The following is an 18,365-nucleotide window of genomic DNA, read 5'->3' as shown; positions in this document are numbered from 1 at the left end:
CATTGTGGTCTTTTACTGAAACATCAGTAAAACCTTTGTCCACATTTCCAAAATTTCTTCCTGAACCAAACTCCTTTAACTCACGCTACTCTTTCTATCATTGCTAAGGGTTCAGGAAGACAATGGGAAAAAGGAATTTGAACAGATCATTCCTGTGGGGAACCAGCACTGGTACAGCAAGAAGGCCAGTGTACCCAAATTTCCTGTGATTCCATCACTCAGAAATCCAGGGTTAAAGTTCTCTCTTGGACACAAAATTAGATAGAAAGGCAAGTTGTGAGAGGTACATAGACAGTTTACAGAGAGATATTGATAGGTTAAATAAGTGGGTAAAATGTTGGCAAATGGAGTAAACATGAGCAAATAGAGTTCATTTTGGGAGAGAAAATAATAGAATGCTATTTAAATGGAGAAAAACTGAAGAAAGCTCTAACACAAAGGAACTTGGGGAAGGGGGTACTTGTGCACAAAACACAGAAAGCTAGCACACAGACACAGCAGGTAATCAGGAAGCCTAATGGAATGTGGCCCTTATTTTGGGAGGGGTTGGAGTGTAAGATTAGGGAAGTCTTACTGCAACTGTACAAGGTGCTGATGAGACCACATCTGGAGTATTGTGTGCAGTTTTGGTCCCTTTATTTAAGGAAAGATATGATTAGAGACAGATCAGAAAAGGCTCACTAGCATGATCCCTGGTATGGAGCGATTGTCTCATGAGCAAATGTTAAGCAGATTCCATCCATTGGAGTTTAAAAGAATCAGAAGTGTTCTCATTGAAACATGTAGAATCCTTAAGGGGCTTAACAAGGTAAAGTTGAGAGGCCTACGCCTGTTCCTATTTCTTATGGTTTTATGTCTTGGAAAGGGGTTCTTGGTTATTGATTAAAGGTACTGAAACAACGGAATGTAATTCAACATATATATCATATTTATAATACTCCTCATTATACTTACATTGTTAAGACAATAGTGTGGTTATCGTAGGTCTAGCATGAAACAAGGGAGAAGATATTGTGGAGAAAGAGCCAACTATTTCAATTCTGATAACAACAAGTTGGCATCAATGAGTTGAACATCACCGGACCCATGTGGGAGTATGAAGATGATGATGGCTAGGGATGTTAATGATTCTCAAGACCACTAGGGTTCAGTGATGTTCCAGGCTTGTTGTCTACCATTCAACAGGTCTAACTCAATCTCACAAAGGAGTAATATGTGACGTGATTGTGGTACATCATGGAGGCTCCAGGTGCATTGTTCTGTATCCTGGGGTTACACTGAAGTATCAACAACTGCACCATTTTATTGATAATAGGCAGATTGATAAATAATAGGCTCATCCCCAGAATACCTAAGTTTCATTTGAGCATATATTGTGAATATATTACCATCAACAACAGTATACAGCAGCAGCAACAGCAAGACAAAAGGCTGTACAGTCGAACATTTCACAATCAGGGTATTTACATAACTTACGGAACTGCATTGAGTAAGCCGCTTGTTAACCATGAATCGTATCTCATGGCATGCTGCACAAAGGGATGCAACTCATTAATATCTACACAGTCTGTGACCACAATCGAATTTTGATGCAGGTGAATGCAGTTGTGAGGGAGCAGCTACTATACCATATCAGGGAGTCTTGTGAAAACTTGTAACTGGTTGGAAATAAGTTTGGTGGTTAGCTTTGCAGGTGATCTGGGTTAACCACTTCAAAGGTGGCTCCTTACATATACCATTAAGCAATCTCAATAGTTCTCAGCTAATAATATGCAGTAATACACTTGTAAGAAGCAATAATATCAGCAGATAGACATGGATTACCTTGTGCCTTTGTTGTAGTTACTTACACACAAGTGCTTTCAGTAAAATACAGAGGGTAGTTCAAAATTGCTGCAAGGATGTTTCCAAGAAGAAAAATTGAACTTGTGTTTCTACTGTACAGTTCATGCACTGAGTATTGTACTTATTGTGGTTGTATTGGTCAAGTGTCAGTACATGTTTTTCTCACACTTCCAAAATTCCGTCCTTCCTTAACTATTCGCCAACAAGATTGAGAGATGTTCTCACACTAGAGCAAGATCGGTTCTACTGAGCTAAACTTTTCCCTGGCACAGTGTTAGTCCAGTAATCTGTTGCAAATGGATCAGCGAGGAGGCTAAATTTAACAAAGGAGAAGTCAATTTTCATATTAACAAGCTTTCAGGCTAAGAATAGCTATTAGCTTTGAAAATTAAATGTTGTTACGTTCTGTAGTTTAAACTGGATTATTCAATATAAACTTAAAGGGTGGGAAGACCTGAGAAGTTCTTCTATCCTACCTCAATATAATTATCATTAACGTTTTGTTGCAAAATTCATTGTTTTATGGAATTGCAGCATCACTGGCAAGGGAAGATTTCTTGCCCAATTGCTGTTGGGGTGAGGATCAGGTGAAGACAGCAGATTTCCTTCCCTTAAAGGACATTAGATGTTTTACTTTTTAAACAACAGTCAACAATATTTTCATGGTTATCATTTCAGAGATTAGGGGCAGCATCTTGTATTTTTGATCCTGGATATGGAGTCAGACCTAAAATTAGAACAAACTTCCACTTGGTATTGGGTCATGTCTTTTCTCATGATTAGGTTTTTCTCAGTTCATTACATATGTAAGCAAATTCCAAATTTTATGCACAGCATGTTCTGACCCCTGTGCCGTATTTAAAAGGCACTGTGTCTCAGTGATGCTGCAGCATCAGTACTTTGCTCCAGTGCCACAAGTGGATGAATGCATTCACTAGGGTATGAACTACCGGCTACTCAATAGTTCATGCTCCTAAGAGCATGAGTTAGCATTGCAAGGTCACACACAAGGTTGGGTATCAGGCATCTCCATCAGATGCTTCACATACAATCCAACATTCTAACAACAGAACTGAAGAGTCCTGCTCTAGAACCTGCTTTACCCTATCCAAGTGGGGCAATTTTCCACATTCTCAGGTAGAAGCCACTGTTGGAGTTGTACCAGAACAACTTGGCTAGGGTATGGCAAGTTCTGGAGCAGAAGTCTTCAGTTCTGTTGCTAGAATGTCATCAGGGCCCATTGCCTTAATGGTATTCAGTTCCTTCAGCATTTTCTGATGCTACCAAGTCAGGTGGATATCCAGGAGCCAATCCAAAGCCACCTTAGTCCTTTTGTCCTTTTCCAGCTGGATACTTCCACTCTTTGAATGGGGAGGTATGAATTAGAGGTGTCTCCCTGTCACCATAGCTAACCAAATCTTCCCAACTTAACTTATAGACTCTGATACTTCATTTTTTTTCCATCCAAATGTGAACTCCTATCTGCATGCTGCATGGTGAACACTTAAGACTTGCTGTCTCTATCACTCTGGTCTCTTTCTATTTCTTCTTGATTTTTTGGAAAGAAACTGCAGTCTATTCTTATAATAGCTTCTCTGGACACTTTTTCTCTCAAAGCCCATCTCAAAATGAATCACAGGAACCTTCTATCCAGGTAGACACACTGATTAGCTATTCCCAAAACCATCAGCTCCATTCTGTTCTGGAATTGCATAGACAGTTTAAAGTATATTGTTTACAAAATCTGACATTTATAACACCTCCCTGGAAATTGTAGACGAACTGACTATAAACTGTCAGTACATTTGCTCTGGTCATTGCTTATGGTGTGAATATCTCACACTTCCTTCCCAGTAAAACAACTTGGGCCCACCTTTCTCCTTTAGCAACCAAGCCACCCAAGCTTGTTGCCAGGCAGATTTCAAACCAGTTCACATGATTTCCTTCATTTTGGGACATGGTGCTTCCAAGGTGACAGAAATTTTCATTTGAAATTATTTTGGAATAGACCCATTTTGTGAATTAATTTCATGCTCTAGCCCATCCTAAATGTGTATAAACAGGCGAGTGAGATTAATGGATTATTTTTATAACCAGCTGACATAGGCATATTGGACTGAAGAACTTCCTACTGTGCTGTCTAATTCAATTTAGTGTAGTATGGTCTATATACTACAGTCAAAGGGTGTGCTATTTCTAACTTATCAGTGAATAGTAATAACTGATGCACATTGTGATCTTCACAGTTAACCTGAGCTTTGGCTTTTCGCATCTATCTGCAACTCTATGATGACTGTTCTCTTTGGCTGCTTGTTCAACTTCAAATCCTTGATCAGCCAAACCTTTTTTTCCAAATTAACATTTGCTCTTATGCTCATCTACCAGCTAAAACTTCAGACTGTGGTCCTCAATATGTGTGGCCTCAGGGCTCTATTTGCCTTGGTGAAAGTTATCAACCTCCTGGATATTACAACTGACCAGAAACTGAACTGGATTAGCCATATAAGTACTGAGGCATCAAGAATTGGTCAGGGACTGGGCATTCTGTGGTGGCTTACTCACCTCCTTACTCCCCTGGGACTGTTTGCCACCCAGAAGGCAAAGTCAGGAGTGTAATGCGATATTTAGAGGAAGAGGCAATGATAAATAAAGGCCTGATAATCGCCTATTGGTACTCTTGCTCGATTCTTAATCCAGAGACCCATCTCATGTTGTGGAGATTCAGATTCGAATCTTGCCATGGCAAATGGTGGAATTTGAATTAAATGATTTTTTAAAAATGGATTAATCTGAAAACCCTTGTTGATTATCAGGAAAGTATCATCTGGTTCACAAATGGCCTTTAAGGAAGGTAACTGCCATCCTTACCCAGTCTGATCTAAGTGTCACTCCAGGTTGAGAGTTAACTGTGCTCTGGGCAAAAAAGCTTAGCTATTAAATGTTGGCCCAACCAGTGACAACCACAAAATCTCTGCATATACCTGACTGAGTGCAACTCTAACAACACATAAGAAGAAGCTTGACAACTTCCCACAGTCCCAAGATGTGCAGGTTAGGTGGATTGACCATTGGAAATGTGAGTCATGGGAATAGGGTTGGCAGTAGGTTTGGGTGGAATGCTCTTCAGAGGGTTGGTGTGGACTCCATGAACCAAATGGTCTCTTTCCACACGATGGGATTTTATGATTCTACAATGTGCTAGATAAAACAGACCGCTTGATCGATAGCTGAGCAACCACCTTCAGCATTCACTCTCTCCATCGCCAGCAGATAGTGACAATAGTGTGTATCACTACCTGAGGCATTGCAGCAACTCACCACTGTTCCTTTGTGAGACCCCTCCAAATTGCTGACCCCTGTCATCTCCAAAGACAAGGACAGTACTTGAGTGGCAACTCCCATCAGCTACAAGTTACCCTCCAAACCACACCACACTCTGATTGGAAATATGCCAATATCCCTTTACTTCTATTTGATCAAAGTCTCAGAAATATTTTCTCAACAGTATTCTGGGTGCACCATTTACTGCAGCAGGTTAAAGCAGGTGAGTTATCATGAGCTTCTGACAGACAACTAGGGATGGGCAATGAATACTGACTCAGCAGTGACACACACAGTTGAAGCAGCTTCACATCTCATTTCCATTCATGCCAAGACTAAATTTTGTGTACATTGTGAATCAACTACAGTGGTAGTCGTACAAATGAAAGCTAAGAACATTTTGGGTTTCTCTAATGTATCTTGACATAATTGGTGAAAACAGCAGGAATATTAAACATTTGATCCATTTTATTAATTAAACATTGCCTCTCCTTTGAGCTGCAGGTACAGAGTTGAGGTATGTTTTTCCAATACAATTTGAATAGTTAGTCAGGTCTTTAAGGAATTACAGAGCTGCTTAAGACATCCTAGGGTATCTGCCCATGGCTCAAAATATCCATTGAAGAAGAATGATGAACTTTTGTTCAGACCAGTTATTGTCACTGTGACAGTCATCATAACACAGATGTGGAGAGGATTTTTAATATAAACAACACTCCTATTCTGGAGAGGAAAACACCCCTCAGATTCAAATTTTGAAATTTAAAAATTAATATTACTTTTCAGGCAATCTAAAGACAGCAATAGGGACCTAAGAAGAGATTACACCACAGGTTAAGGTATTAGCTGCAGGGTTCAGGTGTGGTTGTAACCTGACACCTGACCAGGTATCGTACAGTGCCGTATAGGAATTGCTAGTTTTTGAAAGCTACAAACAGAAACTAGCAGTAATACATTAAAGCAGTTAACTGCAGAGAAAGGGATATGTTTACAATTAATCTCACATTTTACTAGTTTGAGTATCAACAAAGCATCAAGGATTAGTTAGCTGGAACAGAGATACCTCGTATCATGGAGTTCTCAGAGTGAAGCAGTCTTTTGCATCAACCCAAAGCACAGGTACTTTTAACATAGTACAGAGAAATTTTAATTTAAAGCTAGGTTTCCAGGACTGATCTCTTGAGGAATATCACTAAGTTTTGAATTTCAAGTTGTACAGCAATGCGCTGTTAGAATGGAAGAACGACTGCATCTCAATTTAGGCTGGCTATCAATTACAATACTTTTACTAAAAGGAGGATCTTTGCTCACACAAGGTAAATATGCTTTTTGTTCAAACTATTGGAAAAGAATAGAGGTGGAATTGAACATTTTCAGGCTGTGCTGGATAAAATTAGCCCAGATGCAATGTTTTGCTAGTTTTGGATAAGAAAATGTAAAGTCTTGTCAAACCTAAGTGTGTAATGGAGCATCAATGCAAGGTTCGGAACAGGAAAAGTTTTTATGACTGACATTTAGCAATTAGACTGAGGTGATGGTTTTCCTGTTGTTGTTTGTAGTTATATCAATGACTAAAAGGAGCCTAAAATTGAAGAAATGCAAGTGCAAAGGAAAATATAAGTGTTTTTTAAGTGGTCATATTTTTGAATAGAGAGAGAAAAGCCAGTGTTATTTTTCATTATTCCGGCATAATTAAATTATAATTTTCTGAGGATATATTTGTACCAAACAATAAAGTACCAAACAATGAAGCAAAAAATGTCATTACTTCATATTATAAATGCCAATGCTGTTTCAGGAAAAACCATAAAAATTTGAGTAAAACTGGGATAAATGTGTAAGGCTAGATAATTGTAAGTGGCAATTTCTGTGGGGAAAAATGTGATTTGGATACATTTGAAAACGTCAGATCTGTGAATTACTTTTTTTTCCTTCCAAGTAGCTCAAATCATTTCTTGCCGTCCTAAGATTTAAAAACCTGACTGTTGCATGACACTTAAGAACTAAAATGGCACTAGGTCTTAAACCTACTGAAGGATGATTGATGCTATATTAAACCTGTCTGCAATAGTATTAGCCTAACCCTATCTTTCACCCTATCGCAGGCAAAATAATATAGTTAAGAAATTAATTAATTCAGAATTAATTGAATTTTGAGAGTCAACGCATTGTTTGTAACTACTTGTGAAACAATCAATGAGGCCAATTCAAATTCTGAAATTAATGGTTTCATGCAGATGTCTGTAGGGCAATGATTTACATTATTGATTGTTTATAGAATATGAGTCATTAGAACTTACCCTTTGTGGTGGATTCCAGTTATGATATGGAGCCACTAAATGTATCAAAAAACACAAATATGGGAGCAAATATGCTCAGAACAGATATTTGGTCCTAATTAATTCTCATAAAAAGAACCTTTGCATACCACAGATATCTTTTCTTAAAAAAGCCATACAGTTCACAGTGGAATCTGCCTGCAATGTTATTCTGAGACTGATGATTTTTTCCTGCTCCCATCTAACAGCAGTAATTAAACCAATTGTCCATTCACTTCCCATCTTCTGCTGCATTATTAGATTTGCAGTATTTGCTAACTGATTTATCATGTCTTTGTTTATCATCATACTTTCCCATCTCTGCACTGTAATTAATTTTGTGGAGTTATACTTAAGTTACCTTGCTTCACTTTCCCAGGTATGACTGCTTTGCAAACTCCCATGCATCTTGAAAGTATTGATCCTCTGCTTTTCTCTATTTATGTGGTCATACTTCTGTCTCCAACCTTCAAAACACACTCCTTGAACCTGAGACCCTTGGATGCACTCTTGCCTTTCTCTGTTGCCATCCTAACTCAATGATGCTGTGATCACTTTTGCTGAGGTGGTAACAGGCTCAAATCCAGTTTAATTTTCAGCCATTGCGGGTTCCATTTGTTCTGAAATTTGTAGCTGAACAGAATTTGCTTCAAAATATATTTTCACCCATTATAGGTTTCTGATTGAATTCAAATCATTAACAATTATTTTTGACCTTTAACAGTCTCAAATCTGAACATTATATTCACAATCTATTCCCTCTCATTCATTAAAGGAATTCTGGTATGAGTTAATATATTTATTTATATGTCACTTGGATTATTCCACAATATCTTACTTTATTGTGAAGCCAATCTAGATTTTCTGATCTCCGCGAACATCATGTCTTCTTTCACATTAAAAAAGCCACTCCTTCCTGTCAAGTTGTCTTTTCTGTCTCTTTGCAGCAGTTTATATTTTTGCAGACTTTCCCCTATGTGGCCTAGCAATTCTTTGCTTTGTAGTAAATTTCTTAAAACTTCCTTATGTCCTTATGCAGTCGTCCTGTTTCACATCTGACTTCTGTACTTTTTATTGATGGTGACTCTTTTGTTTGGTCTGTAAACCACCAGGACTCCAATAACTGCCAATGTACTCCTGCTGTGAGGATATAATACCAGTCTAATTCTCCTCAGAACGAAGTTAAAAATCACACAACACCAGGTTATAATCCAACAGGTTTAATTGGAAGCACACTAGCTTTCGGAGCGACGCTCCTTCATCAGTTAAATGTGGAGGGCTCGATCGTAACACAGAATTCTGTGTTACGATCGAGCCCTCCACAATCGCCTGATGAAGGAGCGTCGCTCCAAAAGCTAGTTCTTCAACATGGAGGTGCCCTCCTCCCACTGTTCTTGCAAACTTTAAATCATAAACCAAGCGAGCAGATAGGCCACCACGATTTTGGGAGGGGTGGGGGGGGTGGGGGGCTGGTGAGTGTATTTCCCTCCAACAAAACTGCCTATTGGCTGAAGCCACACTCGGGCAAGTGGGGAAGATTACTAGACCAGTTTGGAGAGTCAACCACACGGGGCCTTGTCTCTGTGTGCCTGCCTACAGGCAATTGCACTGTTCCCGCAAAGGAGAAACAGAGTTTGCACCAAGTTTCCTTTAGAACTGTTTGTCAAGGCATTGAGCCTGGGATCCGCAATGACCGTTCCCTCCGTGACTATCTGGTCAGGTCCGCGCCCCCCTACAACCCACCCTCCCATCCTGGCACTTTCCCCTGCCACCGCAGGAACTGTAAAATCTGCGCCCACACCTCCTCCTTCACCTCTATCCAAGGTCCTAAAGGAGCCTTCCACATCCATCAAAGATTTACTTGCACATCCACTAATAGCATTTATTGTATCCGTTGCTCCTGATGCGGTCTCCTCTACATTGGGGAGACTGGGTGCCTCCTAGCAGAGCGCTTTAGGGAACATCTCTGGGACACCCGCACCAATCAACCACACCGCCCTGTGGCCCAACATTTCAACTCCCCCTCCCACTCTGCCGAGGACATGGAGGTCTTGGGCCTCCTTCACCACCGCTCCCTCACCACCAGACGCCTGGAGGAAGAACGCCTCATCTTCCGCCTCAGAACACTTCAACCCCAGGGCATTAATGTGGACTTCAACAGTTTCCTCATTTCCCCTTCCCCCCACTTCACCCTAGTTCCAAACTTCCAGCTCAACACTGTCCCCATGACTTGTCCTACCTGCCTATCTCCTTTTTCACCTATCCACTCCACCCTCTCCTCCCTGACCTATCACCTTCATCCCCTCCCCACTCACCCATTGTACTCTATGCTACTTTCTCCCCACCCCCACCCTCCTCTAGCTTATCTCTCCACACTTCAGGCTCACTGCCTTTATTCCTGATGAAGGGCTTTTGCCCGAAACGTCGATTTCGCTGCTCCTTGGATGCTGCCTGAACTGCTGTGCTCTTCCAGCACCACTAATCCAGAATGTGGAAGCAGCTGGTACTCCCAGGCCTGACCCTGCCTCAGCAAAAAAAAAAATTCTGGCAGTGGAAATAATGTCGGGGAAACTGACATGCCAGCTGACGGTGGCATCTGGGGGCCTCAAGAAATCAACTCTACAGCTGCAATTTCCCACACTCATTCTGTTTGAGTATAGGCCTGGGCACAAAGAAAGGCTTGTATTACTCAAACTTTATCATTTAAGCATATTTTTATTGAAGGAAAAAATAGCTACATTATTGCACTGCACTGAATCCACTTCTGAACTATTTTTGCTATTTATAGGTAGATCTCAGCTCTTTACACAGTTGTCCACAGGCAAACAATATTTCAACTCCTAAAAAGCAGCAGCTAAAAATAATCTTTGAGGCACTTAATCAGACCCAAGATGAATGATCAGATAATTTGTTTTTCTTTCTTGTCTTGCAATTCGGTATTTATTTTCATCCATTCTGGCAGTTGCATAACATAATAAGGAAGTAGTTTTTAATTAATCACACAACATCCTGACTGATATAATACTGCACTTGAGGATAAAATGCAGATACACTAAATTGACAAAGTTACTGGAGATAGGTCACATCACACACCACAATCAACCAACCGATTCATCTTTCCATGATAAATGCTAACACAACCAAACTAAGAAAGCTCCTTCCTTGGTCTAAATAATGCAACTGAATATCCCATAGGAATCATTTTGTGAGTATGAAATTATTACCAATGTTTCAGTATCAGTTCTCCCCTAGGGTATAACTTTGCCATTGAGAAAACGGTGTTAAGAGTTTCTTTTCTTTCTGTTGGTAAGGATAAGCCAGATGAATCATGTACAGTAGTAAGTTAAGTAACCATAGAATCATTACAGTATGATGCAAGCAATTCGGCCCATCAAGTCCCTCCCAGCTAGACCCACTGCTCTACCCTATTCCTGTAGCCCTGCGTTTCCAATGGCTCATCCACCTAACCTGCACATCCCTGGATACTGCGCGTAATTTAGCATGGCCAATTCACCTAAACTGCACACCTTTGCACTGTGGGAGGAAACCAGAGCATCCAGACGAAACCTATGCAGACACAGGAAAAATGTGCAAACTCCACACAGATGGTCACCCAAGGCTGGAATCAAACCCAGGTCCTGGCTCTGTAAGGCACAGTGCTAACCATTGAGCCACTGTGCCACCTGTAGGTGTTTTGAATCGACCTGTTGAGACATATTTCTGGTGGTGAAAGATGAACCCAGACCTTCAGACCAGCGTGTGTTGTGTTTATGTTATTGCTTTGCATACTCTCAATCTATACAGGATCGCCAGTTATTTGGTTGGGAAAATTATACACCTTGATGGGTTTATGAAGGTGGTGCCTGGTTTCTGTTGAACTGGCTTTGTTAGATTAGACCTTGATACTGATCCGATTTAGACCAAAGTTTAAGCATTTTGTCATTTTGTATTTGAAGAATCTTGATTTGCTTCTCATTGTTGGTAATTTTGCAGCATTTAGACTTAGTCATTGCTGCATCATCTCAGCCTGTACTGTCTGAGAGTGCTTACAGGTATGTTTAGAGAAGGTGGGACGCAAACCCAGGCCTCCTAGTCTGGGTTACTGACACCACACAAGAGCCCCCTTGCCCAAAAAAAAGGCCCTGTTCCAATATGCCACGACACACCTCTGTAGCTGGTGGGACCTCTACCCAGACTTTGTAGCCCAGAGAGGTTTAGGGGGGACATTACCACTGTCCTCCAAGAGAGGTTATACCCCTATTGTGGGTCATTTCTGTTTCTGCCCCCACTAAATAACTATAGTCAGTTCAGCTTATTTTAGTGGGGTGAACAGACATCACACCAATTGTGGGTTTTTTCACATCCTTTAACTTTCACGGTGACTGGCGTTGTCCTATCACTAGTGCCAAACCAGCATTATAAACAAAAGCCCAAATCTATCAATCTCCCATGCACACAAAGAATCTCCTATGGAAGTAAGCTTTGAATGGGCAGGAATTCAGCTTTCGGGGGTCTTTCACAAAAGTCACTTGAGCCAGTTACATGCCACTTGCTGCATTCTTCTCCTGGATGGTCTAACCCAGTAGTCACCTAATTGAGCAAGGTAAAAACAATGACTGCAGATGCTGGAAACCAGATTCTGGATTAGTGGTGCTGGAAGAGCACGGCAGTTCAGGCAGCAGCCAAGGAGCTTTGAAATCGACATTTCGGGCAAAAGCCCTTCATCAGGAATTCAGGCTCACTGCCTTTATTCCTGATGAAGGATTTTTGCCCGAAACGTCGATTTCGAAGCTCCTCGGATGCTGCCTGAACTGCTGTGCTCTTCCAGCACCACTAATCCAGAACCTAACTGAGCAATACAGCCAAACCCACCCCAGTCATCTCCCCAGCCTGAGCCAACTCTCCTCCCAACACTTCCCCATCCACCATCAGCCCCAATCACCCCAGTCCCGAGCTAGCCTGATAATATTGATAAAGATTTGGCAAGTCCTGTTTCTCTATGAGAATATCCCCAGCTCTATGACAATATACCACTAAAGAGAGTTCTTTGGTTTTCACATTTCCATTGCAAATATTTACAACATTAACAATTGCAAGGTTTGTGAAGGTTTGTAGCTCAGGTTGAGATTTAGGGTGTAGGTTTGCTCGCTGAGCTGTAGGTTTGATATCCAGACGTTTCGTTACCTGGCTAGGTAACATCATCAGTGGCGACCTCCAAGTGAAGCGAAGCTGTTGTTTCCTGCTTTCTATTTATATCTTTCTCCTGGATGGGGTTCCTGGGGTTTGTGGTGATGTCATTTCCTGTTCGTTTTCTGAGGGGTTGATAGATGGCATCTAGGTCTATGTGTTTGTTTATGACGTTGTGGTTGGAGTGCCAGGCCTCTAGGCATTCTCTGGCATGCCTTTGCTTAGCCTGTCCCAGGATAGATGTGTTGTCCCAGTCGAAAAAGTGGCTTTTTTCATCCATGTGTAGGGCTACGAAGGAGAGAGGGCCGTGTCTTTTTGTGGCTAGCTGGTGTTCGTGTATCCTGATGGCTAACTTTCTTCCTGTTTGTCCTACGTAGTGTTTGTGGCAGTCCTTGCATGGAATTTTGCAGATGACGTTGGTTTTGTCTTTTAAGTTTGTTAGTTTTTGTTTGAGAGTGTTAGTAGGTTTGTGCGCTACTAGGATTCCAAGGGGTCTTAGTAGTCTGGCTGTCATTTCTGAAACTTCTTTGATGTATGTAGATGACACATTTGTCATCACAAAACAAAACAAGATAGAAGAGACATTTAATATCATCAACAACACCCTCACAGGCATAAAGTTCACCAAGGAGGATGAAACTGACAACAAACTCGCATTCCTGGATGTCACAGTCGAAAGAAAGAACAACAGAGAACTACAAACCTACGTATACAGAAAACCGACAAACACTGACCAAATACCTAACTACACCAGCAACCATCCCAACACACACAAACGAAGCTGTATCCGAACACTATTCCAATGAGCCATCACACACTGCAGCACAGACGAACTACGCAAAACAGAGGAGAACCACCTATACAATATAGAACATAGAACATAGAAGAATACAGCGCAGTACAGGCCCTTCGGCCCTCGATGTTGCGCCGATCCAAGCCCACCTGACCTACACTAGCCCACTATCCTCCATATGCCTATCCAATGCCCGCTTAAATGCCCATAATGAGGGAGAGTCCACCACTGCTACTGGCAGGGCATTCCATGAACTCATGACTCGCTGAGTAAAGAACCTACCCCTAACATCTGTCCTATACCTACCCCCCCCTTAATTTAAAGCTATGCCCCCTTGTAATAGCTGACTCCATACGTGGAAAAAGATTCTCACTGTCGACCCTATCTAAACCCCTAATCATCTTGTACACCTCTATCAAGTCACCCCTTAACCTTCTTTTCTCCAATGAAAACAACCCCAAGTGCCTCAGCCTTTCCTCATACGATCTTTCTACCATACCAGGCAACATCCTGGTAAACCTCCTCTGCACCCGTTACAGTGCCTCCACATCCTTCCTATAGTATGGCAACCAAAACTGCACACAATACTCCAGATGCGGCCGCACCAGAGTCTTATACAACTGCAACATGACCTCAGGACTCCGGAACTCAATTCCTCTACCAATAAAAGCCAGTACGCCATATGCCTTCTTCACCGCACTATTTACCTGGGTGTCAACTTTCAAAGATCTGTGTACATGGACACCAAGATCCCTCTGCTCATCCACACTACCAAGTATCCGACCATTAGCCCAGTACCCCATCTTTTTGTTACTCTTACCAAAGTGAATCACCTCACACTTAGCTACATTGAACTCCATTTGCCACCTTTCTGCCCAGTTCTGCAGCTTATCTATATCCCGCTGTAACCTGCCACATCCTTCCTCACTGTCTACAACTCCTCCAACTTTCGTATCATTATATTCAAGAAGAACGGATACTCAAAAGATACAGTGCGCAGATTCCTCAAGAACAAACCACGACAAGCAGACCAAACACAGCCAAAACCTAACCACCTTACCATACATCAAAGAAGTTTCAGAAATGACAGCCAGACTACTAAGACCCCTCGGAATCCTAGTAGCACACAAACCCACCAACACTCTCAAACAAAAACTAACAAACTTAAAAGACCCAGTCCATCCTATGGACAAAACCAATGTCATCTACAAAATTCCTTGCAAGGACTGCCACAAACACTACATAGGACAAACAGGAAGAAAGTTAGCCATCAGGATACACGAACACCAGCTAGCCACAAAAAGACGCGGCCCTCTCTCCCTTGTAGCCCTACACATGGATGAAAAAAGCCACCTTTTCGACTGGGACAACACATCTATCCTGGGACAGGCTAAGCAAAGGCATGCCAGAGAATTCCTAGAGGCCTGGCACTCCAACCACAACGTCATAAACAAACACACAGACTTAGATGCCATCTATCAACCCCTCAGAAAATGAACAGGAAATGACATCACCACAAACCCCAGGAACCCCATCCAGGAGAAAGATATAAATAGAAAGCAGGAGACAACAGCTTCGCTTCACTTGGAGGTCGCCACTGATGATGTTACCTAGCCAGGTAACGAAACGTCTGGATATCAAACCTACAGCTCAGCGAGCAAACCTACACCCTAAAACATTAACAATGTTTGCTAAAGAAGTTAGCAACTGGTCATGGATTCGGGAGCATTTTAAATTATTAATTGGGCAATACCTCACCTTGATTTTAAAAAAAAGACTGCAATGAAAATAAATTGGTTGGTTGATTGTGGTGTGAGATGTGACACATCTTCAGTAACTTTATCAATGTACTCAAGCTGTAGCAATGTCAACAGAATAGTTGCTAAGTTCTAATGAGTAATTGATAGATTTGTAGCAAGTTACATACTTGCAACATTTGGTGCCATCTTCATGTTAGTGTTGGTTCCTTTACAGCAAAGAATGTAACAGATTCTACACAATCAACGAATGCTGGTAGCACACCATCTGTAAGTTGATAGATTTAACTTGACCTAATGTTAATATAGACTATGGTTTCATCTCACTCAGCTTTTAAGGTACAACTCACAAAGGATTGAATTTAAAAAAACTGTTTCCATAAACCAAATACATTTATCTTTGAAATCGCAATTGATCTTCCAATTATCGCTGACAGGATATTGTTAGATTAATACCATGATCAACACTATAGCTATTAAGAATCCTTTTCAATTTAGATGAAGACACATTAGTGCAATTATATGCATTATCCTGGTAATGCATCCATGTAGAAGTGCCACTTGAGAGAATCTGACTGCAGTTTTGAAAGCTTTCGTGCTTTTGTTGTGGAAATGTTTTTGATATAGAAGGCCATGGTTTTCATAACAAGTATTGAACTAGTTACAGAAAGTGGCAATTCATTATGCATGAAACATTACATTAGGCTTTAATCTAGAACTCGGCCATTGTATGATCAGTGTTACATAACCACGGAAGCAGGGTCAGATGCATATAAATAAGGAAATGAAACTACAGAAATATAATTGTAAACATTTAAGATGGAAGAGTGTCAGATGTTCTGGTAATAACAAAGTTGACTGCCTTGCTGGTGACCAGAGCTCAAATTCTTATCTCAGTGCCCCTTGAGCTTGTCCTGGCCTCGCCTGGGTTTGGGTTATAAGGAGATATTGGACAGGCTGGGAATTCTTTCACTGGAGTGCAGGAGATTGAGGGGTGACATTATGAAGGTTTATAAAAATAATGAGGGGTATAGATAAGATGAATAGCAGATATCTTTTCCCTTGGGTGCGGATTTCAAGACTAGGAGGCATATTTTTAAAGTGAGTGGAGAAGGATTTTAAAAAAGCCATGAGGGGCAATTTCTTTTTCCACAGATAGTAGTTCATGTGTGTGAATGAACTTCCCAAGGAAGTGGTGGATGTGGGTACAGTCACAATGTTTAAAAGACATTTGGATAAGTACATGAATAAGTAATATTTGGAGGGTTGTGGGCCAAGTGCAGGCAGGTGGAACTAGTTTAGTTTGGGATTATGGTCAGCATGGATTGGTTGGACCAAACGGTCTGTTTCTGTGATTTTTCACGGGTTAGTGGAGAGGTCCCAACCTCAGTGGAGTGGTCATATTGCATTGTTTGCAGTAGATGTTATTCTGAAAATGGAAATGAAGGGGAATACCACATTAGAATACCATTTCACTGCACTCTTCAGTATGAAAAAAGCAGGAATGGAATAGAAATTGAGGCTTAAAGATTATTATTTTAAATTTTAAGCCACAAGGAGGTTATGCATATTTGTAAAAGTTTAATTATGACCAAAATATTGCATAAGGCTTGAATTTAGGATTGGCCCATTGTGTGATCAGTACTACACAACCGTGAGAATGTGGGTCAGACGTACACAAGAGGGCAAGTGCAGCTAGTGCAATGTAAATGTACAAGTTTCCAATCGTCCAGTAGTTCTGGGGATAAAATAACAGATTCTGTAGGTGAGGTTGAAAGAGCATACACGGAATTGAGGGTGGTGGAAATAGCCTAGTCCTACAATCAAATGGCACATAAAGGGGATATATTGTCCATTGTACCTGTGCTGGCTCTTTGACAGATCTGATCAATTAGCCCCATTCCCTTGATCTCACCCCGTAAATCTGTACTAACATTTGAGTACTTATCCCGTTCCCCTTTTGAAGGCTGTGCATTCCTGTTCACAATTCCTACATACAAACATGCGAATTAGGAGCAGAGCTCGGTCGTTTGGCCCCTATGAGCCTGCTCTGCTATCCAATGGGATCATAGGTGATCTGATTGTGGTCTTAATTCGTTCTCAATACTGTAAAAAACAGAAATACACTAGTTAATCAAATTGGGCCAACTTTTAACTCATTAGCGCTGGTTAGATCAGATATGCCCCACTTGAATGAAGCTTTCTAATAACAAAAATGTGAATTATTTTTACAGACAACTCCACCACCTAACACAGTAAACATAGCAGCCATTGTGGCCCCATGTGTCATTGGCGGGGTCATAGTTCTAGCTGTCATTCTGACTTTTCTCATTGTAAAAGTGCGGGAGAAACGTCAGACTGAAGGCAACTACAGTCCCAGCAGCCAGGAGCAGACGGGATCTCGGATGGAAATGAACAATACCCTAAAACTACCACCAGAAGAGCGCCTTATCTGATATGCACAGGCTGTGTCATGCACACAAGACTTAAGGTTTCATGGCGGAAGGAGTAGAAATCAACAGTATTCCCTGCTCGACTTAACAAGTTAGCGGGAGGAGAAATGCTACAAAAGTGTGCGTGGGTGTGTTTTGCTTAAACCACGGCAGCTTCAGAGATAACCCTGCACGGATTATCCGTGAACTGTTTTAACCGTCTTGACTCTTGTCAGCAGGATGGGGAAGCCTGGAGCTCCGAGCTTGTGCTGTATGCTGTGTTGGTTACGGTGGCGTTGTTGCTCATTTTCTTCCTAATCCTGACTGCTACTGTCGTGACCCTGAACAGAAGAGCGAGCCACGGCGCGTACAGCCCTAGTAGGCAGGAGAAGGAGGGATCGCGTGTGGAGATGTGGAATATGCTGCAGCCGTTGCAAGTGGAGAGGCTCATCTGAATTAAAGCTTGGTAAATTGTATTTTTGTCATCGAAATGCCTGGGGAAAATGCCTCATTTGGAATTAAAAACCCTTACACATTCACTCCAAACTACCATTAAAATTTTGTTCCATTTTAATTACTCTTGTCCACTAAACAATAAAGACCCGTTTTACAGTGCAGGGATGTAACTGACCTGGGGAAATACAGAACACACACAAATGCAGGAAGAAGATTACTGTCTCCAGATATTAACAGTAAACACACGGTCTGGTTC

The 18,365-nt window shown here is 41.4% G+C and overlaps 1 protein-coding gene across 5 annotated transcripts in view; it reads left to right on the top strand.

Annotated features, from left to right (window-relative positions):
• Positions 1-17,973, top strand: part of crb1 (crumbs cell polarity complex component 1) — a 116,895-nt gene extending 98,922 nt beyond the window's left edge. For 3 of the 5 annotated variants that reach the window (XM_087990844.1, XM_087990842.1, XM_043699793.2), the window contains one exon: positions 17,456-17,973. In XM_087990844.1, coding sequence (XP_087846970.1) covers positions 17,456-17,677 — 222 coding nt within the window. In that variant the 3' untranslated portion in view covers positions 17,678-17,973. Of the gene's footprint in view, positions 1-6,056; positions 6,483-15,438; positions 15,492-17,455 lie in introns of those variants that run through there. The other 2 variants (XM_087990845.1, XM_043699795.2) reach the window with 2 other exon arrangements.
• The last annotated feature ends 392 nt before the right edge of the window (positions 17,974-18,365 follow it).

This window comes from Chiloscyllium plagiosum, unplaced genomic scaffold (assembly GCF_037043375.1).
Source record: "Chiloscyllium plagiosum isolate Xiang-an unplaced genomic scaffold, Cpla_swu_hap1 HiC_scaffold_9, whole genome shotgun sequence".
Lineage (NCBI taxonomy): Eukaryota > Metazoa > Chordata > Chondrichthyes > Orectolobiformes > Hemiscylliidae > Chiloscyllium > Chiloscyllium plagiosum.
Note: the sequence above shows the minus strand (reverse complement) of the source record. Positions and strands in the feature narration are given on the sequence as shown.